General features: G+C 43.2%; 1 protein-coding gene across 2 annotated transcripts in view; it reads left to right on the forward strand.

Moving 5' to 3' along the window:
- Positions 1-23419, forward strand: part of DOCK4 (dedicator of cytokinesis 4) — an 803151-nt gene that overhangs the window by 203534 nt on the left and 576198 nt on the right. For both annotated transcript variants that reach the window (XM_063927278.1, XM_063927279.1), the window contains exon 2: positions 17221-17304. In XM_063927278.1, the coding sequence (XP_063783348.1) occupies positions 17221-17304 (84 nt within the window). The remainder of the gene's footprint in view (positions 1-17220; positions 17305-23419) is intronic.

Below are 23419 nucleotides of genomic sequence, written 5' to 3' on the forward strand. Positions count from 1 at the left end.
GGTATCATCGTTTCATTTGAACCAACCTATTGTGGTGCCTGCGGCTACTAGGGACTTGGAGGATTCCAAGTTGCTGGACGTAGTCCGGGCTTTGAAAATTTATGTTTCCAGAACGGCGGGAGTCAGAAAGTCTGACTCGCTGTTTATTCTGTATGCAGCCAACAAGGTTGGCGCTCCTGCTTCGAAGCAGACTATTGCTCGCTGGATCTGTAGCACGATTCAACTGGCTCACTCTGCGGCTGGATTGCCGCATCCAAAATCAGTAAAAGCCCATTCCACAAGGAAGGTGGGCTCTTCTTGGGCGGCTGCCCGAGGGGTCTCGTCTTTACAGCTTTGCCGAGCTGCTACTTGGTCGGGTTCAAACACATTTGCTAAGTTCTACAAGTTTGATACCCTGGCTGAAGAGGACCTTGAGTTTGCTCATTCGGTGCTGCAGAGTCGTCCGCACTCTTCCGCCCGTTTGGGAGCTTTGGTATAATCCCCATGGTCCTTACGGAGTCCCCAGCATCCACTAGGACGTCAGAGAAAATAAGAATTTACTCACCGGTAATTCTATTTCTCGTAGTCCGTAGTGGATGCTGGGCGCCCGTCCCAAGTGCGGACTTCTTCTGCAATACTTGTATATAGTTATTGCTTACTAAAGGGTTATTGTTATGAGCCATCCGTTGATTGAGGCTCAGTTGTTGTTCATACTGTTAACTGGGTATGGTTATCACAAGTTATACGGTGTGATTGGTGTGGCTGGTATGAGTCTTACCCTGGATTCCAAATCCTTTCCTTGTAGTGTCAGCTCTTCCGGGCACAGTTTCCCTAACTGAGGTCTGGAGGAGGGGCATAGAGGGAGGAGCCAGTGCACACCAGATAGTACCTAATCTTTCTTTTAGAGTGCCCAGTCTCCTGCGGAGCCCGTCTATTCCCCCATGGTCCTTACGGAGTCCACAGCATCCACTACGGACTACGAGAAATAGAATTACAGGTGAGTAAATTCTTATTTTAAACCTCATTTAGGTCATGTACTGTATATATGTTATACGTTCAGTAAACGTTTAGTATATTCAGTATTAACGATTGTCTTGTATTTTGATGTATCCTATTAATATGCACTACACACCATTATTTATTCATATTTGAAGTGACATCTCATCGACACAAACTTACAACTTAAAAATGTATTTTAATGTAACAATATTGTGCAGACACTTATACTTTTGATGTAGTCTTCACACTAGGCTGTTTTCTAGCGTGACATGGTGCTCTGCCACCACGCCGCCACATGAATAGATGGCGTGCGCACATCATCTGTTCACATTAAAGGTAGAGCTTGGGGGAAGCCCAGCACACACACTTCCTTCAGTGACGCCGACAGCTGAGGCACCCTTTAATAACATAATGGTGCTGCACCACCTCAATGGTAACGTCAGCAGGGCCGCACCTCATCCCCAGCCACGCCTCCTTTTCAGGTGGGAGCACTCATAGCCACCGCCACAAATTCTAGAGGGAACACTACTGGTGGATATTTGTATATTCTATCACACCACATGAACAGATATCGGATCCACTTTTATGAGAGTGCTGGATACTTTATTTCTTTATTCATAAAGGTCATTATCATTTAGGGGTTAGTGGAACATCCGCTGAGCTACCGTTTGTATTTATACACAGGATACCACTTTGTCCATAAGCACAGTAAGGCCGGGTACACAATATAAAGATCTATCTAGTAACTGCTATCGCGCAGACAGAGCAGCCGATTAGGTGAGCTATACACAGCGATCGGCCACTCAATAGATTGGTCGATTATATGACAAATTCAGATATTGTAGCTAAAATTTTTACGTTTTATTAAAAACAATGGAATCAAATTAATTGAACGTGATTTCAATTCAATGCACTGTTCAACTAGTGATCTGACAAAATTAGTGCCGCAATGCTGCTCTGTGCCCTCAATTAGCCACTGTAAATTACAGCTTTCACTTTAATGATCTAACACAGTGGTTCCCAAACTTTGCTGAATCCCGGCGCCCTAAAGCATCAGATTTTTTTCCACAGTACCCCTACAGTAGGTCAAAAGTTTCTTATTGAGAAATGTAGAAAGAAATATTAAATTAAGTATATTGTGTTTATATGTCATCCCTAGGTTCAGTTGTGAGATGAGAGACCGGATTTGCTTCTGTTTGCCCACATATTTTATAATTGACAGCCACCAGCACTGGTTTTGCCTATAAATAATTTTAATTGGTCCTGGACCACTAATCCAAGGCACCACTGCAAGTGTCCTGAGGCACCCCAGGGTGCCGCACACAGTTTGAGAACCACTGATCTCACATCTACATTATAATAATTGAACAGATTGGTTTTAGAAGTATGCCATTTGTGATGTATGTGTATCACCTTGAACTGGCATCCAATACTTTGTTTTTGGTCTAACCTTTCAACCACTACCACCTTATTACTATTGTTTTTTAACCTGTGCTATAAAGTGAGAAGCAAGTTTGAATAAAAATATAATTATGGTTTAGTTCCACATTGCCAAATGTTTGTAGCTGACAGTTACATTGATTTTTATATGTGTAGTTCTAATATTTTAGCTCTTTTCAAAAATAAATGCAGGCTTTAGAACACTAAATTCGGAAAGGTGTATGTATCATTTGCAGGTTGAATTTTGGTCTTCACTTTGATGTTGTTGTTGTTGTTTTTTTTTTAACTGTAATTTTAAAGAAAGTTCTCCATTCTGTTGAATTTGATCATTAAACTTTAATGTGGCAGAGTCCTCCTTTCCATCAATCCTCATATTGTTGATAGCCATACTTCTCATGGTATAGACAAGTGAAATTACAAACAAATTTCACAGCCGAGGAGGCTGTTCAGTGATAGTCTTGTTCTGCATTTGCTTTGCCATTCTCCTGTACAGTGCAGTATAATAACAAAAGACGTGCTGTTTCCTTCATCCCCCTTTCTCCCCAAATCCTCAACCAGACTAGACAGTCTGCATGTAGAGGATGCTCCTGAGGGAGCAGTGTGAGCAGAAAATAGCATTCCTCCCACATTCCATAGGTTACCAGCTCCACACTAAAGATGATACTTTGGTACCCCTGGGGTCTGGGCTATTGGAAGTGGAATGCATAACAAAGTTGGGACCACTGAAGTGACAATGTTCGCACTGTTGTGGCAGATTTGTCACTACAATTTTCTCCATTCTTTTGATGTGTCAAGAAATTAAAATATTGCCTTTTTGTTTAAAAAAAAAAAGTCTTTTATTGTGTCCAAATTAGTTTTACTTTAATAACATAATGTATAAGTACCTCATATGCATAAGGTATTATTTCACCACTGTCTTCTTCCCAATTCCCCCTCCCCCCAACCTGCTATTTGCACATTTGTTGGAGTACACCTTACCTTGTATGTGCTTGTGATCAAAAAAATGTAGACTACCAACCTTGTTGCCACGAATGACATGTCTGTGTACTGTATCTCAAACCAAACCTAACAGAAAAGCTTTGCGGTATCCTTCATTAAACCTACAGTATGTCAGTCAATACATATGAACTTTCTTGTGACTAGGCAATAGTCATTTTCTGAGACCTTTATTGATGTACCATACTTACTGTAAAATGAATTTATTTATACAACCATTTTTGTATGTGCAGTGATGTCATGTTTTTAAATAAATTAATAAATATAAATGATTACTTATGTCAGTACAGTTCTCTGAAATGTCCACTTATTTTGTATAGTAAAAATGTGCACTATCCTGTAATTTTATGCGTGTATAAGTAAACTGATAAAGATATTGTACTGTTTTAAGTTTTGAATTGGTAGATTGTGCTTTTTAGTTTTATTTAGGTGGCTGACTATTGGGATATTTAACATCTTTGTTATGTGGTAAATATAATGTTATTTTTATATTTTGATGTCTTGAAGCACAAGTGAGTGATGAGTTGTTCTGCATCTGTCAGTAACACAGATATGATAGGTATTTCTCATTCATTGACAGAGCTCCACCTGTGTATTCACAATTGATTTTCTTTTGCCGAGTAGTTAATGCTGCAGTTTATTAAATGTGACGTGTCAATGCTGGCTTGAGCTTATCTCTAATGCAAACAATTATGCAAGCATTAAGGGCCTCCAGATCTTCCCTCCCCCTCTACCTCCTTTGTAGCCCACACCATACATCTCCTCTCTCCCCTCTACTTTCTTTTACAATCATCAACCTGACACCCAGTTTATTGACAAATGTGCTGTAATTCTCTAACATTTATAATAGAGTATTTCAATATTGTAATGATACATCCAAATATTTATGTAAGACCCCTAGAGCCACGCTAGAGAGGTCTTCTGTCTATAACAACCGCCTGTTGTTCTTTTAGAGTTACACACTCAGCGGTACTTAGTATGCCACCAGGTCTTAAACTTTTGACAGTAGAGGCTTATATAATCAATAGGTGATCGCAGTGGATGCGCTGAAACAGGTACATACTGGATAATATGAAGCAGAACAGAGGACTAGCAGCTAATTATGGTAATCTAGCTGCTGGGGACCTGAGTATCATAAAGTGGTATGTGTAGCAGGGCTGGATAACCACAGGATAGTAGTATCAGTATTATCTGACAGTGGGATTTGTAGCAGTGTCAGGGTTAACAGGTCTCCAAATACAGGGAGAGACGGCAATAGCTGACAGATAACGTTTGCAACAGTTCAGGGGTTAAAAAGAACTCCAAATGTCAGACTGATGGTTATCACGTCAGACAGGCACAGCCAGGGAGCACACAGCAATGGGAGACCAGGATATTAGGAGCACAGTACCAGGTATTTAGACACCAAGGCATTTAGCTATCACCGGCGAGGCTGTGTGGGACTGACTTTTTTATCAGTAAAAGAGGCCAATTGAAAGCTTCCACTGAGGCCAATCCTTACTGCAGAATGAATTGCAGCTACTAAGCTGCACATGCTGAACTAGCATCCCAGCTACTAAGCATCAGCTGGGACCACGAACCAGTGCGGCCTCCTTGAGTTCCGGTTGCCTAGCTACCCCCAGGCCCATCAGACAATGCGGCTGGTATGACTTAGCCTCATGGTCACCTAACAACAACCGGGACCTGCAATGGAGGAGAGCTGTGGCGATGGTTGTAATAAACATTCCTATTCTCAACCTTATAGCCTCCGCTTAACACTTCGCTCTTACATCTCCCTTGCATGTCTCAGTGGACCATATTTCCCATCCACTGAAATTGAAACACCCTTGTCTTTGATATTCCTGCATAGCCCATCTGAATTGCTGTCTTTAGAACATAATGGGTGAGATTCAAATGATATATCACGCCCAATTTCCTTTCTAAAATGATCTCCGTTATCGCGCATATTGCGCCCATAGTAATCAGGTTTACTGTGTAAAGGGTTGGGTGCCTTGCTACTCCGGGGGTAGCCAGCCGAAATAATGATACAACGTCCCTGAGGGCAGAAACAGAACGAGTGTGGAAAGGGGTGAAAAGAATTGAATCCCGCCCAATGTGTCCACATATATCTTTGCTATATCCCGCCATGTATGGCACAGTTTTGCATTACATAGACTAAGAGATTTAGCCGTGCCTTGTGATTTTTCTTAATTTGCTTCTTTAATATGTTACTTTATACATGTTCTATTGTGGCAAACATAATATTTAAAATTCATCCACTCACTACTCGTGAAAAACAGCTTAGCCATGTTTTGCATGTTGTGCCAAATTTGTAAAAAAGCAAAGATGTAAGTGGACACATCTGTAGTTACTTTATACTTACAGCTTCCATGTTTCACATCTGACACACCAATAAATTCACACTTTCCTCCTACAAATCTGCACTTTCCTCTGACAAGAAAATCTACTTTGTCTCTTTCAATTTGTTTCTCTACCCATCTTCACCCCTCTCTCCTTCACAGTTGAGGACTTTATCACCCATTTTGAAAAACAGGTAATTTATTGTCAGGGCCTATATACACCACCTCTATCTATGTGTATATGTCTCTCCTCAATGAACAAATTCAAACATTTGGCCTCAAGTTTTATCACTATGCAGATGACACCTTAACCTGCCTTCTTACCTGACATTTCTCACTTCCTAATACCTCATATGACCAATCTGGTTTCTCCATTTGTATAACCCAACCAGTAGCGGATCTTGCCACGGGCAAGCATGACTTTTGCCCGGGGCGCCGCCTTCCGGAGGGCGCTGCACCAGGGCAAGATCCGCTGCTGCTGTGTGCCCCCCCGCTGCCGCTGTGAAGGGAAACTAGACGCGTACGCGTCTAGTTTCCCTTCGTGGAGAGGTCCTTTACTGTGCGGTGCACGATGACGTCATTGCGCACCGCAGAGCAAAGGTCCTCTCCACGAAGGGAACTAGACGCTACGCGTCTAGTTTCCCTTCGTGGAGAGGACCTTTGATGTACGGTGCGCGATGACGTCATCGCGCACCGCACATAATTTCAGTCTGTACAGGGGGCGTAAATGACCACGCCCCCTGTACGAAGCCACGCCCCCTATTGCCGCCCGGGGCGCTCAGAGCGCCAGAACCGGCCCTGAACCCAACATACCTGTAGCTGAACAACGGAACTCCTCTTTTCTCTTAGTCAGTAACACCGCAGTTTCCTCAATCTCTCTAGCCTGATTCTGTGTCATGCTTATTTGTGCCCTCTTATTACCTCCTGACCTCCTGTATCTATCAAAATCCTGCTGCTGCCAGAATGTAACCCATTTTACTCAATTTAAAATATTCTATAATCTGAAGCCTAATAAAAAGCCACCTGACCGTTAACACACACTCCGCTCAAGCCACCTCCACTGTGAACAATTACCCTACTATTTTCTAAATAAATAACCTCTGTTATACTAACTCCTCTGTTTCATCCACATCCCCACTAGATTATATACCTTTGAGCGAGTCATTCTACACACTCCTATTATTGCAACCTTGCATGTCCCTTTTTATATATGCTGCTCACCCACTGTCCATCTCTGTGCATTATTGTTGTGCTCTTCAACTCCGTGCGTCACTGTTGTGCTGTTCAAAAAAAATAATGTAATTTTGATGATGATAACAAACTCAGGCAGTGTTCAAAAAATAATTTGTTACTCTGTGCCATTTCAATATTGAACCTTTATTTACTGTAATACAGTATATCACATTAGTTTATATTTAAAATATAAATTAACAAGTCTCCTGCATACAGTACCCCAATGTATAGAACTATAGCAGATATTTTGTTTAAACTGTGTTCAAATGCAGACTAATGACTCTGGAATCATCAGGTTTTTCTATAAAATTTGGTTGAAATGGAAAATGGTAAAGTACAAAAAAAAAAAAAAAAAAAAGCACCTGTGTATGTGTGTGTGTGTATATATATATATATATATATATATATATATAGTGTGTGTGTGTAAATTCAGGAACTATAGAGCAGAAAATCACATGTTGTAACTCTCAGCTGTTTTTCCTGTTTCCTCATAAATCTGTGAGCTAGACATAATCATTTGTTCAAGACTCTTACAGTGGTTCTGTTTCTTTCACATTTTAGGGAAGTACAAGAAAGTCATACATCACACACACATATATATATATATATATATATATATATATATATACACACACACACATAGTTTACATAGTAGCTGATATCACTGCCCCTCCAGTTTGCTCACATTTCATAGCTTGCTGTGTTTGGTAACATGTTTGGGATGCCTGTGAATACCACAACGGTTTTTAAATTCCTTGGTGCCTTGTTGTATTGCTATGTGCAAGCTCCATGTCTCTAAGTATTGAATGTGCATGAACTATAAAATCTCTACTAGTGTACAGGGTTCCCCAACAATATGTAGTCTGGGAACTTAATAGTTTAGACCAGGAACTTGGTGTCTCTAACAGCTGCATTACCACCTAGAAAAACATGATTCTGGATTACCCCTCCCCCTATTGGGAGCTTTATTGGCTGCTAAATGTAGACATATTTTTTCATGTCTCCACTGCTATTGTATTACAGAACCAAAAATTGTATTTTGTTTTCCATTTTAAAATTGCAGCAGTGGCGGGTAGTGGTGTGATGTGGAGGACCTAGTATTCATTCTGGCACACTGCACCTAATCAGCGAGGAGGGCATATTTACATTTTGAAGGGTAAAATTTATACTGTGTGTGATGTATTGCTTCTGTAGCTGTAGCAATACATGACATCTAAAATATTGCCCTTGAAAATTAAAACGTTTACCCTCCTCACTAATTAGGTGCAGGCTGCTAGAGTGAACATTAGGACCAATCACAGGCCACAATCTCTTGATTGCATCCTGTGATTGGTTGGCCAGCTCGCACCCAGACCCACTTTTTTCATCCATACCTGTGAGAGAACTTTGGAGCACTGGGAGAATGTCTCATGTAGGCAGAGGGGACACTTACTAAAATACTTCTTTCAGTGGTAGCAGAGCTTTTAACTGCTGGAGACCTCATCTACTGTAGTTTGTAACTCACAGGCTGTGTTATTAATAGCTAGCTCTTGTTGCTAAGCAAAAATGAATTTTAAACCACCTTCCTGAGGCATGTTATGTGCTTCTGACTAGTGGCTGGCAACAGGCAATGTCAAAAACCCTCTAGAACAGAATTCCACGCCCTGACCCATCTTATTCCTTTCCTGCTACTAGCACTTGAACATTAAAAACAGCATAATAACTCATTATTTTGTTGTAATTCCATATAATATCTCACCCATGTAACAAAGCACCATTACATCTGGGAAGTATTGTTCATTACTAGATGCAGACCTTATTATAGAAAGTATTTTTGGAGTATCGACGATCCAACATGTGTTTTTCATCTTTATATTTTACCCATGCTATTTGTAAATGATTGGCTTTCTAGAATATTGGTCTCTGCAAGTGCCACATCATAGAAATAATAGGGTGCCTGCCTATCTCCAAGTGCTTTAGAGAACAACTATAAAGCTCATGATTATAATGTCCTGTACTTCAAAATGTGCCATTTTACTAGATAACCATATTCTGCTGCTCAACGTAATAATTATTTGCCAATTACTGATTCATATAACATATTAATCACATACTCAACACACACTTGTGTACCTTACACGCGCATATTTACTCACACTAGGAAACTATTCATTTGCAAAGAACAGCCGCATCCTACACTGCCAGTTTCACATACTCATACTCATTGACTGCCCTATTCTCTATATGGTCCAGTAGGTAAAAATAAAATGACCTGCTTACAGTAGTATACACAAACCTAGTAATGAAAGAACCCAAATTTCCTAAAACAATTTTATATTAAAATCAGTCAGTATTAGCATGGTAACACTATTTGTTTACCCAGAAATAAATGTTATTTATTGATACAGAAAGTGTTATACTGTATATTTATATTTTACAGTGTTACTAGGCAACAAAACTCATCAATATAATTTATAACCGTCGTGTGATTATTCTAGTTAACAGTGCAACACAGGCAATGATATCTTTAATGACCATTGCAACAGACGATGGGAATATGGCCAATGTCATGTCTAACAATTTTTTTTTATTTTTTTTTAAGCAATACCACTTTCAGGCTGAAAAGTCTGAAAGTCCCGGCAATTACCCAGCATTTCAATGCCGGGTCGTTTTTCCGGGAACTGTCTGACCCCTCCCCCCCCCCTTTCAAACAGACATGCAAATTACCGGGTTGAAAATTTTGACATGGTAATTTGCAAATCAACACGGATATTTTGTCTGTGTGAAATGGTCAACCCATGTCGAAATTCCCGTGTCTCCAACCTTGGTAGATTCCAGGGTCGAAGTGCCGGGAATTACAACACGGGTCGACCCTTTCACACAGAAAAAGGACCCGTATCTTTCATGAAATTATGGAATTGAACTGCTTCACCCGGTAATTTCTGTTTGTCTGAAAGGGGTATTATTAGAAAAATAAACAGAACTTGGAAGCACTGTTGTATGTCGGAGACAGCTATGGCAATGGAAACATATTTGCAATATTTCAGCAGTGTCGTGCAGGCATGTGGGTGTTTGACACAGACTTTTGTATTATCTTTTAAACGTGGTTATTTCATGTAATCTTTGCAGTGGATTCTTAGGATTTGTTTCCCCTGGCATCTGTTAAACCATTTTCTTCCAAGGAAAATGAATAAAAGCAGTTTGTTAGGTGCTTTGTAATCTACATTCATCACAATCACTTGACTGATAGTGTAGTGTTCTGAGAATTGATCATGCCACATACTAATCGTCAGCCCTGCCATAAGACATTGGAAGTGTCCAATTAGGAGCGATCAGTTTTCGGTGTATCGAAACGGACGGATACTGTGATTTTTGACCGATGGTCATTATTGCTGTATATAATAAAGGTCCGTTTCGATCCCCCGTAAATGGACCTGTGATTGCGTGAAAACACATGGGATCAGGGATAAGTCCCTGATCCCATGCGCTATAGCGATTCTGGCAGCCTGCTTATCGCGGATTATGCTTCAAGTGCCTGAAGCATCCAAGGCATAATCCACGATATGTGCCAGCATCAGAGGGAGGTGGTGCTCTGCATCTGGGCTAATAGGATAGCCCCTATTGATACAATCACCTGCGGCCCTTTACCGCAGGTAATTTGATACCTCCCATTGTGTCTTAAAACATAAGGAATTTGTTTTTGGCTTTAAAGTTGTTGGGATGAATGGATAAGGAGAGAAAGCAGACTGTGTAAAATAGCAGCAATATATGATTTAGTTATTGTATGTCCATGGGGAGAAATGTGAATGCTGGCTGTTATTCAGGTTACGTTTGGTCGTCATTTTTGGCAGGTTTAAATAGTAAATATCCGAAAAGGAGCGCTTGCTAAAGATAGAAGGTAGGGACAGAAGGGACAGTTTGATCCTGCACCCATAACCTATCAAAGTGCTATCTTATCTGGACTGAATATCGGAAACCTCATTATTCCTATAAAAGAAATAAATAGAACTCCATTCTCATAAGAGAGCTGTTTACATTTTCTAACTAATCAATTTCTTTTACAGCTATGAGCATTCCATTTTTAACAAGCGCTCCTTTTCGTATATTCACTATATTGTCTTTTAAATGGAGCTGCTAATATACATATCAAGCGCAGTATAAATATAATTTCACCAGGTTTAAATAGTAGCCACTAGTATTAATAACTAAATTTTAATATTAACTATCCTTAGAAGTCAGTATATAAACAGCAGTTCATGTGTGCTGTCATCCACAGCCTACACTTTTATCTCATTAGCAAGGATTAAGGCAATTGCTTTTAAAAGTCAATTTATACCAGGCATCTTACTGTAGTCATGCCTAGTGAGCACGTGATGCTAATCACTTCTTCCCCTAGTATTGTTACTTTCTGTCTGTTATTTTTCAGGTTATTATTCTACTGAAAATTGTCAAAATGGTTGTTCACTTATTTAACATGAGAGTACAGTACATTTATTTCAAACCTCCGTTTTATGCATCAGAACAGGTCATTCTTATTAAACTTTTCTATCACTACTTGATACCTGAAGAAGCGGCTTGATGCCATGAGACGCATGTCAGCGGTAGACCACAAGAGTGACCCCACATAACCTCGCAGTCTACCGCTGACCGCAAAGTTCCCACCATTGGATATAATGGAGCGCCTATGCACTACATTGTATCTCGAGTGCGCCGCCTGACTGACAGCTCAAACGCGCACAGCCATTCAGGAGAGTGCCATGACGTGGCGCTCCCTGATTGGCTGAAGGTACCCTCTTTGACAGCAATCACGGGGGGGTCCCGCCAGTCGGGGAAAGGGCCCCTTTCAGTGCGTGGATCGTGTTTTTCGTTTTTTTTATTTTTCCAAGTACGTACGTGGATTACAAACAGAAGAGGACCGATCTACACTGGATTGTTGTGAGTATAATTTTATTTACAGGTACCCCGTGGATTCTGCGTGGAGAAGGGGACCGACTGCTTCGTGTCAACATAGGTAAGTATGTATGTATGTTGGTGTGCATGTATGTAATAAAGTTATACTGTCACGTGTCTGTGTATTGTTTTTATTTGGGTATTTTTTTTGTAGTAGAACTACAGGTACCAGCGGGCCCGTTTCTCTCCCCCCCCCGCATGCTGGTACTTGTGGTTCTCCAAGTACCAGCTTGCGGGGGAGGCTTGCTGGGACTTGTAGTTCTGCTACAAAAAACAATATTCTTTTTTTTTACACGAAAGGCAATCAGCCCCCCATCCGCCACCTTTGGATGGGGGGGGGGGCAGCCTCGGGCTTCACCCCTGGCTCTTGGGTGGCTGGAGGGGGGGACCCCTTGATTTAAGGGGTCCCCACTCCTCCAGGGTACCCCGGCCAGGGGTGACTAGTTGGGGATTTAATGCCACGGCAGCAGGGACCGGTATTAAAGTGTCCCCCGGCTGTGGCATTATCTTTCTGGCTAGTGGAGCCCGGTGCTGTTGTTAAAAATACGGGGACCCCTACGTCTTTTGTCCCCCGTATTTTTTGCACCAGGACCAAGCGCAAAGCCCGGTGCTGGTTGTTAAAATACGGTGGAACCCCTGTCATTTTTCCCCCTGTATTTTTACAACCAGGACCAGCTCAAAGATCCCGAGGCTGGTTATGCTTAGGAGGGGAGACCCCACGCATTTTTTTTCAGGATTTTTAACCATTTCACACCCCTTCCAACTGAAAAACATGCACTGATCTCTCCATATTATTGTAGTTAGTAAAAAAAAAAATATTCTTTTAAAAAATCGATTAAATAATACTTGTGGCTCCTAAATAGACAAACCAAGTAGATAATCCCTTCAAATATAAATAGATATACTATTAGCAATAAGAAAAAGCACCAAAAAATACATGTTTTTAAAAAAAATTATTAGATCACGACAGAAAAATGAGGCGGAATGAAATTGACGAAATGACTGTCGAAAAGCACTGTTGTCGAATCGACATTCTTCAATTGAATATACTTTTGTCAAAAAGCCGCATTTTTAACATTGCTGACATGTCGAATTGAAAAAAATTTCGAATTGAAAAAAGCCGAAAATTAAACGGCAGGTTTTTTGTCGATAAGTACTGTATTGCAGTGCCGTAACTAGACATTTTAGCGCTGTGTGCAAGAAACGGCATCGGCGCCCCCCCTTATTTAAAATAGGGCCAGTACACATCAAAAATATAGGGGAGTGGCTTCATGGGGAATGGGTGTGACCACAGAATAATACCAATTCATATTACGGTGCGCAGTAGTCTCCATTATTCAAATTACGCAGCACAGTAGCGCCACTACACCAGGTAGAGCCCCTTTTACACATTACGCAGGCAGAGTCCCCTGTTTACACATTACGGCAGGTAGAGTCCCTCTTTTTACACATTACGGCAGGCAGAATCCCCTTTTTTACACATTACGGCAGACCACATTTGTCGCCGGGTACAGAATGACGCACACTCTATCAGCCACTGACCTGACAAGGTTTTATTACAGTTACTAATCTGCAGACATGGACACACACAACCCAGCAGCAGAAGTACAAGGCTTATGTTAGATACCCTGGCACCTCTCATCTACCCTTTACCTACCCGCGCTGTACCCCCTGCGGACGACCTCTCCACTCCCCGTACAGCGTACACCTCTACAGTACATGTGGAAGTGACAGAGAAAACACGCCAGTGGCTCTCCCACCGCCCTATATCCCTTGCTGACGACCTCTCCGCCCCCTGTACAGCTTACACTCGGAGCCAGATTAAGACCCCATGGGGCCCTAGGCAAAATACCAGTTTGGGGTCCCTCCTAGTTGGATCCAACCCTCGTCATTACCCAGATTAAACAAACCCCCGCCATTACATCGCTCACACCAACTCTCGTCATTTCCCAGCTCACAAAAACACTTGACATTATCCAGCTCATGCCACCCTTGTCAATTACATAGCTCACACTAACCCTTACCATTACCCAGCTCACACCAACCCGTCACCATTACCTAGCTCACACCAACTCTTCACCAATACCCTGCTCACATCCACCCCCTCACTATTACCCGGCTCACATCCAACCCCTCACCATTACCCCGCTCACCACCAACCCCCTCACCATTACCCTGCACACATCCTACCCCTCACCATTACTCTGCTCACATCCAATCCCCTCACCATTACCTCGCTTACATCCTACCCCTCACCATTAGCCAGCTCACATCAACCCCCCACCATTACCCAGCTCAGACTCACACCGGTCCTCATTACATAGCTCACACCAACCCCCTCCCCTCCTCACATAGCACTACATGTTTACTGCTCCCTTGTGCAGCCTCACTGCTCTGCCACCTGAGACAGTCTTCCTTCAGTACAGCACCTTCTCCCACTCTGGCCAGTAAACAGGCTGCTGTGCTGATTCCCTCAGCCCGCTGTCTCACAGGACCTGCCAGCTGAAGCCTACCGATCTCCCTCCTCACCTGCCGGTACGACACCTCAGATCGCACAGACCCGCGCTCTCCCTCATGTTGGGTAAAGCGAGTACAGTTCTGACGTGAGGCGCCAGCTCCTGAACTGTGCCGCACCTCCATTCAGTTCATCACAGTGTACCTCCGCTGCCTCACAAGACCGACTCCCCCAATACTAAGGTAAGGCGGTAGAGGTGCTGCTGGGTGGGTTGTATACAGCTCTCTCGGCTCCCCGGCGACGGCCAGCCATGTGGAAGGAGAGGGCCAGCTGCAGCGGTGCCGCCACAAATTACAGTGCGCTGCTGCAGCTTACGAGTCCCTCTCCCTCCTCCTCCCCTGCTGCCCCCGGAGCTGCTCCTCTCCTCGCTTCGGAGGCAGCACACACAGACAGCTTGAAATGAGTTTGACTCACTACAATGCTTCTGACAGTTGCGCCCTCAGGGCGACTGCGCTGTGTGCAAGGCACCGCTTGCACACACGTAGTTACGGCCTTGCTGTATTGAATTGTTGAATCAAATTCGACAGGTTTTTTGTGTCGAAAATGACCTGTTTTTCGACATTTTCGGCAATTCGACCGCAATTGAATATACCCCATTATCTCTGCGCTGAAGTTTTATCGGAAGAGTAGGAACAGGGGATGAGGCTTGGCAAAGATGCATATAATAGTCTTGAAATGGGAGGCAATATCCCGGTTGTCGGGAACCTGGTGCTCAGCATACCGGCACCTGGATCCCGACCGCCGCGATACTTACACCTATACCCCTTCTTTAGGGTGTCCACAACACCCCTGGAGAGAGAATAAATAGTGTGTAGCGTGGCGAGTGCAGCAAGCCCGCAATGGGCTCTATTGCGCTCGCTCCACTGCCGGCATTCTGGTGCCCGGCATCCCGCAGTCGGAATTCTGACCGCTGGGAGAATGTACGCCGGTAAATAGATACTAACCCCTTGAAATACCCAGGCAGCTTCAGAGGTTTTTGTATTAAGAGTAGAAGTACAGTATGTTGCTCTCGAATAACTGCAACATGATGTTGCCTTTTGAATGATAGCCATATTGACCAGTAATCTCTAACAGAGAAACTTTTGCTTAGTATAGCCAAACTTCAATGGCCTGGGCAAGGAGGATGCTCTCCAGTTATCTTCTGTTTTAGACATACAGTACGTGGTTTGTGTGGTGCCGTTAAAGAGCTTTGCAACTCGGTATACGTATTCTATTTTATTTATTTTTTTATATTTCTGTTTTTAACCTTTTTGTTCTCTCAATTGTGAAAAATGTATTTGGATTTTAAATTAGTTTATCCATGATATTAGTTTAATGTTTTTGTGCTTTAATAAAGGAATTGGTTGTTATATTATTGACTTGTTACTGCAATGTGTAGCTACAACCATTAGTGAGTAAAAGGCTTTTACTTAGTCATGGTGGTAGACTGTGAGAACTCACAGGTCAGACAGATTACAAGAATAGTTCTTCCTTGAAGAGAGTAATAATGTGGATTATTGGCGGTTTAACTCAGGTCATTGCTTGGTGTGAAAGGGTCCCCCCCCAAAAAAATAGGAAGCAGTGTGAACAGGAACCCCTGGTCATCCGACACCACGTCCCATTTACAGCATATGGAGAGCCAAATCCTTGATGCTTGGAGATTTCAACTCCAAACGCTAGCAAACCGGTACCAGTGCACCCATGTGCAGTGTAAATGGCTCCGACCTGGGATCTGAAAATAGTCTGACCCAAATTGGAATCGTGTTCCAAATCCTGGGTCTGATCTGGTATTTTAGTGTTAACACTTCACACACTGGTCTACAAAGATAGAAAGATACATGGATAGATAGATAGATAGATAGATAGATAGATAGATAGCTACTGCCTTATTATAGCAACATATTGAGAGTGCATAGAACCCTTTCTCACAACCATATCCTGTTAATCTTTATTGGTTAGTCATCTAAAATATTTAAAATATTAATGGTAAACCAGTACATTGAGTTTTGACACCTGGAATCAATACCTGCTGTAGGCTTTTATTAAGCAGCAAATGTAACATCTGCTACCCACCCAATGTTTTGCTGTAACTGGTTTGCATTGAGGTTATCTTAATAACTGTACGCAGCCTCAGGCCACGTTGTCCAACATCCAGGATCCGTATTGCAGCATATGGTTCTGCATATGGTTCTGCTACAGACGTTGGAATACTTCAAAATCAATTTGTGTTTAGCTACCATAATAAAAGATTAAGTGATTTAACCAGTTTGTATGAAATACAGTTTTTGTCTGTTTTCCAGTGTTTAGGAGCAAATGATCGATTGTCCTTTGTTCTCGTTCATTACCAGATTTTCATTCCAGCTAGCCAAATCTGGTAGATGATCTAGCAGATAATTGTATAGTGTATGCCTAGCTTTATGGAGACTAAACTCAAGATCATTCTTTCAGATAAAATTGTTAATATTGCAGGTACTTTTTGTGTTTATTGCCTATGCATAACTGAAAAACACAAGTATTACTTGATGCATTCTCACTGTGTCAGTGTACAACTTGTTCTGATAGTAGTGGGCCCAGGATGCTAGGACGTTTTGATTTTTATTGCTACATATAACAGAAACACATTATCATTGTATTGTGATCTTGTACACATCCAAAATAGAATGCTGTGGCAACATGGTATGAGCAGGACATGCTCATTGCAATTGCTGGTAAAAGTTACAGGCAATTCAGAAGATGTGGAAAGTTGTGTTTCTACACCGAAAAGTCTCTGCAGAAATGTATTTAATTGAATGTACATGTTTTATTTTCCAGTGGTTGCCAGCTTTCGAGGGACAAATCCACATGGCTTAACGTTGGAGATTGGGGATACTGTTCAAATTCTAGAAAAAAGTGAAGGTGAGATTCTTTGAAACCAGGTCACTAATATAAAACATGCCAAGTTCTGTACTGGAGCAGTGTGTGACTACAGATAGGTAGCTGTAGTGGGCCACAAGTAAAGATTTGTGTTCATACATCCAGCCTCAATACGCCAAGCAGTGTGAGATGCCTGGTGCGGGATAGCCAGCCTGATCCCATGCAACTCTGCTAGCCTCTGGCATAATTTTTTGCTGATTAATTTGATATGTGGCTTGTATGTTGTGTGTAACTGAGTCTGTATACAAAGCACAATGTAACTTGTACTGGAAAAAAAGCTGCAGTTGCTACATTGTAGCTCTTCATACACAGATTCAGAAACTCAGTCACACACAGATGTACAAATGTAGCATACTGTATCAAATTAATCAGAATTTTCAGCAAAAAAAAATTCCAACGCTTGCAGAGTCTCCCAGGACCTGCCGCGCCAAGAGGGGCTGTTTCGGTGCGTCTGAATGAGGACACTTCTATATACTTATAACATGCTTATTGAGTCCTTGCCAAATCTGAATATAGAACCGTACAAATGTACTGTATATTCACACAAAAAAAGAACAAAACATGATAAATATAGTTAAAAGAATGGATAAGTAGGTGTACTCTATATTTTCTTCTATTAACACAAATTGAGTTTCTAAGTAACTTTGGACAGACATGCTCTAGATCACTCCCACACTATGCAGTTATGTATTTATATTTTTTGTATGTGTTATCTTTCACCGGTAACAACTTTGCCATTTTCCTGCCCACTAGTTATTTTAGTTGCAGGTGCATTCAAACCAATGGTTTACATAAGAAGCTATGCTTTAATTTCCATGTAATGCAACAATAAATATTTTACTTAATAAGAAAGGATGCACTGTAATCAGGGTGGTGATACATCATAGGGAATTTCTTCTAAATCAACAATGACTGGGGAGAATAATGATGAGAAGCTTCAGACACTGGGGAGGGGGCAGAGCCTAATGACGCGATTCTATGGTACTTTACGCCATTTTAGCCACACCTCTATTCAAATGTGCGCGAACTATGGAATTTTACTGAGAGGGGTGAGGCTTAATGTTGCGACTAGTCCAACCCTGCCCTCATCTCCACCTACCTGTATCGAGAAAACTTGAAATGTACAGTAGCTAATTATACATTAAAGTCTGCAGTGGTAGATATACAGTATCAAGGGATTACTGATCCTTTATTTCTCTAGCATCCATAAGGGATATTGGGGACAGATTAGTACGATGGGGTATAGACGGGTCCAAAGGAGCCAGTGCACTTTAAATTTCTTCAACTGGGTGTGCTGGCTCCTCCCATCTATGCCCCTTCCCACAGCTTAGAAAAAAATGCCCTCAGGAGAGGATGCACACTCTGCAAGCTCCAGAGTTTATTTGTCTTCAATTTCTTTTAAACTTTTATTTCTTTCAGTATGCTGTTTGGGCAACAGCATACCTGCACCGTGGGAGTTAAAGGGGGGACGGTCACCGGCCTTTTGAGGTGCAGAGCCGCTTCCCCACTGCAGGACCACCGTCCTGAGAGGCTGTTTGTTCAGCGGGGCATGTCACCTTGGCTGTCGCAGCCACAGCATACCGCACACCCCTAATGCTGCCTGAAGGTGATCATCAGTGGTGAGTACACACCGGGGACCCCGCTAGGGGGGTCCCCGGTTCACGGTGCGGCAGAAGCGTGGGCGAGGCGTACGGGTCCCTCCTGGGGGAGACCCGCTGTGGCCCCTGTGTGAGACTGGCTAAATACCTTATACCAAGCACTTATGTGAGGCTACAAACACTTAGGAGACATGGCCAGTATAGAGATTACACAGTAGTTCCGGCGCCATAGCGGGGGCGGAGCTACATCAGAGCGGGATCAGCGGCTTTTTGGCACCTTCCTCTGCATAAGCAGCAGCAGCCTCACACAGCTCCTCCATAACGGTCACACGCTGGATCACTGGTACCGGGTGTAGAGGGGGAGAGCTGTGCAGCGTTGGGTGCGCTGGTGTCCTCTCTCCTGTGTCTCCTCTCACATGCAATAGGGCAGACTTGTATTACATTTCAGGCTGTGTTGTATGTGTATTATACCTGTTTTTCTTCTTCACAATGGTAAAACAGAAGTCATGCAGTGTGTGTAATGCTAGATTTTCCCCTAGCTCATCTGGCTCAATATCATGTGAGCAGTGTAGTCAGTATTCACAAAATGCTGATAACAATGTGGGGAAGAGTCCAGAGCCCTCCTGGCTGGGGGCTATCAAAACTATGATGTCTGATATGACATCTCAACTCACTGCAAATGGCAATAAAACTCAGGAGCTGCAACAAGCAGTGGCAAATCTAGCTGCTAAACATCCCCCCTGTCCACTACAGGTGCACAAAAAAGTGCTTTACCTGCACTTCTATCAGATACTGATGATGATATACAGGATGATGGGAATGATGTGGACCACATAATCGGGGACTACACCCCTACACAGGGTATTCAACCCCTCATATTGGTTATTCGGTATGTGTTAAAGCTCCCCCTGGAGGATGCTAATAATCAGCAGTCATTTTTCCTCCCACAAGACAAACTGACAGTCACATTTCCTGACTCGAAGAAGTTGGATGATTTCTTTAAAATATCCTGGAAAAATCCAGATAAAAAATATCAGGTGTCCAAACGGTTTTTGCATACATTGCCCTTTGCCCCTGAAGGCAGGAAATTCTGGAAAGAATCTCCAGCAGTAGACGTCTCAGTCTCTTGCCTTTCTAAAAAGGCGGTACTTCCTGCTCCGGGGTCCTTTACGATAAAGGACGCGGCAGATGGGAAAATTGAGACCACTCTGAAATCTATCTACACTGCAGCAGGTGTAGCTCAAAGACCGGTTGTTGCAGGTTGCTGGATGACACATGCCATTCATTCCTGTGCTACTGAAATTCAGGAAGGTCTTTTGGGTGTTATGACCTTAGTTACTACTGTAACTTTCCTAAAACACATTCAGGACACGGCTAGGGTCCTCTGTGAATCCCTTAAATAGATTGGTAATATTAATGCTAGGGCCACGGTTATGGCTGTGTCTGTGCACAGCCATATGGTTGTGTCAGTGGATTGCGGATGCTGACTCCAAACGTAATGTGGAATCTCTTCCCTTCACAGGTGACTGGCTTTTTGGAGGTGAATTGAACGCATGGATCTCCAAAGCTACTGCTGGGAATTCCACGTTTCTCCCTCCTGGGGCTCCGCCTGCTAGACGTACCTATCAGGGCCCATCTACTCAGTCCTTTCAATCCTCCAGATTTTGGTCTAAGGCCAGAAGGGCCTCGAGCGCAGCTAGAGGCACCAGAGGTAAGCCTAAGAAACCAGCCGTTACCGGCTTCCAGGAACAGAGCACCAGTTCAGCTTCCACAAAGACTTCAGCATGAAGGTGCCCACCCACCCTGAGGGGATCTCGTGGTGGGAGCTCGGTTACGTCACTACAGCCACATCTGGGACAGTTCCTGCCAAGATGCTTGGGTAAGGGACCTTATCTCTCAGGGTTACAAGCTGGAGTTCGACAGTGCTCCTCCTCAACGATTATTCAAATCATGCTTACCAGCTTTGGAAAATATGCGTGATACGCTACTACTGGCCGTAAACAAGTTGGTCCAGTCCCAGGTCATTGTTCCAGTACCCCTGCAACAACAAAGACAAGGTTACTACTCCAGTCTGTTCGTGGTACCAAAACCAGATGGGTCTGTGAGACCCATTCTGAAACTGAAGTCCTTGAATCCTTAAGGTTTTCAAATTCAAGACGGAATGTTTGAGAGCAGTGTTTGTGGGCCTGGAGCAACAGGAATTCCTAGTGTCCCTGGATATCAAGGACGCTTACCTCCATCATCAGGCCTATCTGCGGTTCGCCCTACTGAGCGATCACTACCAGTTTAAGACGTTACCCTTCGGCCTGTCTACAGCTCCGAGGGTGATGGCGGAAAATATGTTGCAGCTCAGGGTCCAGGGGTCAACGTAATTCCATACCTGGACGACCTCCTGATAAAAGTGAGTTCCAGGGAGCTTCTATTGCTCCACATAGATCGCACTATCCAACTTCTGAGTTACCATGGATGGATCCTCAATCTGCAGGTCCCAACTGGAACCCTCTCAGCGGATCATGTTTCTGGCGATGCTACTGGATACGGTCGCACAGAAAGTGTTCCTCTCAGTGGACGAAGTGAGAACACTTCAAGAAATGGTTTGCATGGTTCTCCGACCTGCTCGAGTCTCCATTCATCTTTGCATGAAATTGTTGGGAAAGATGGTGGCCTCGTACGAGGCGATACAGTTTGGAAGGTTTCATGCCAGACCTTTCCAATTGGACATCCTGAACAAGTGGTCCAGTTCCCATCTTCATATGCACCGGACGATTCACACCAGGCCAGCATTTCACTCCTGTGGTGGCTACAATCTTCCAACCTGCTGGAAGGTCAACGCTTTGGGATTCAGGATTGGATCCTCCTCACGACGGATGTGAGTTTGAGAGGATGGGGAGCTGTCACTCAGGGGGCGCAGTTCCAGGGCAGGTGATCTGCCTAGTCGGCCCTACTTCTGATCAACATTCTGGAACTTTGGGCCATCTACAATGCTCTGATTAAGGCCTCCCCTATGCTCCGGGATCAGGCGATCCAGGTTCAGTCTGACAACGCCACGGCTGTGGCGTACATCAATTGACAAGGAGGGACAAAAGTAGAGCCTGCATGTGAGAAGTGTCAAGAATACTCTTCTGGGTAGAAAGACATGCAAGAGCACTGTCCGTAATCTTCATTCCGGGAGTGGACAACTGGGAAGCGGACTTCCTGAGTCGCTGTGATCTCCATCCAGGGGAGTGGGGACTATACCCTCATGTGTTTCAACAGGTGATCGACAGGTGGGGCTGCCCACAGATCGACATGATGGCCTCTCGACTCATCAAGAAGTTTCACTGCTATTGCTTACAAACCAGGGACCCTCAGGCGAGCACAGTGGATGCACTGACGTTGCCTTGGCCTTCACCAGCTGGTCTACCTATTTCCTCCAATTCCGTTGATCCCAAGGGTGCTCAAGCGGATCAGGCATCAAGGAGTGCAAGTAATCTTGATTGCCCCGGATTGGCCCCAAAGAGCGTGGTACACAGCTCTTCTGGACATCTTCTGGAGATCTTCTTCAGCAAGGACCGTTCGTCTACCCAGGCTTCGTTTGATGGCATAGAAGTTGAGCGGAACATCCTAGCTCACAAAGGGCTTTCCAAAAAGGTCATTGCCACTATGGTGCAAGCCAGAAAACCTGTGACGTCAACACACTATCATCATATCTGGCGGAGATATGTCTCTTGGTGCGAGGAATGCACATATCCATCTGCAGAATTCCTCTTGGGAAGATTCCTTCATTTCCTGAAGACTGGAGTGGATAAAGGCTTACGTCTTGGATCTCTTAAGGTTTAAATTTGAGACATCCAAAATAAATTCAAAGAGCATATCTAAGTGAGGTATACAATATGATTAATCAACCAATTTTAGTGGTATAGTGGTAACTCCTGTGTGACAATATATGATAAAAAGAAAATAAAACTTATGAACCCATGAGTAGCTTGTGCTTTCTGGGGGTGCGAGAATTTACATTGAACCCCAGACGAGTGGGTGTCATAAGGTATGGTGGTATGGAATAAGTGTAGAGATCTGTTTTTAAGGATGATGTAGCAGGAGAGACATCCTGTTGATACAGAGCAGAATGTTGCTACACTGCCCAGCTCCAATGAGAGTACTTGAAAATACAGTAGTATAGTAAAATCTGATGTTGCCAGAGAATGTAAGTAACCAATATCAATTTAATGGCATAGATGAGTGACTGGAAAGACCATGAACAAAGGGCTACCTTTGTTTGCGCACAGGGTGCCTGGTAGGAATAAATGGGGAGTAGCCCTTTGTTCACAGTTTACACATGACATCATTAAGGTAATTCTTATTATTTACTTCCTTTCTCTGTATATATAATATTGCCCATTTTAGGGCCAATTCACAGTTTAAGTATGTTTTGCCCCTGTGTGTCGACACATAGTCGTAACATGGTAAACACATGTAGCGATTTAACAAGTTCAATAGAAGTGACACAATGGGAAGGATGG

The sequence above is a fragment of the Pseudophryne corroboree genome, chromosome 6 (genome assembly GCF_028390025.1).
Source record: "Pseudophryne corroboree isolate aPseCor3 chromosome 6, aPseCor3.hap2, whole genome shotgun sequence".
Taxonomy (NCBI): Eukaryota; Metazoa; Chordata; class Amphibia; order Anura; family Myobatrachidae; genus Pseudophryne; species Pseudophryne corroboree.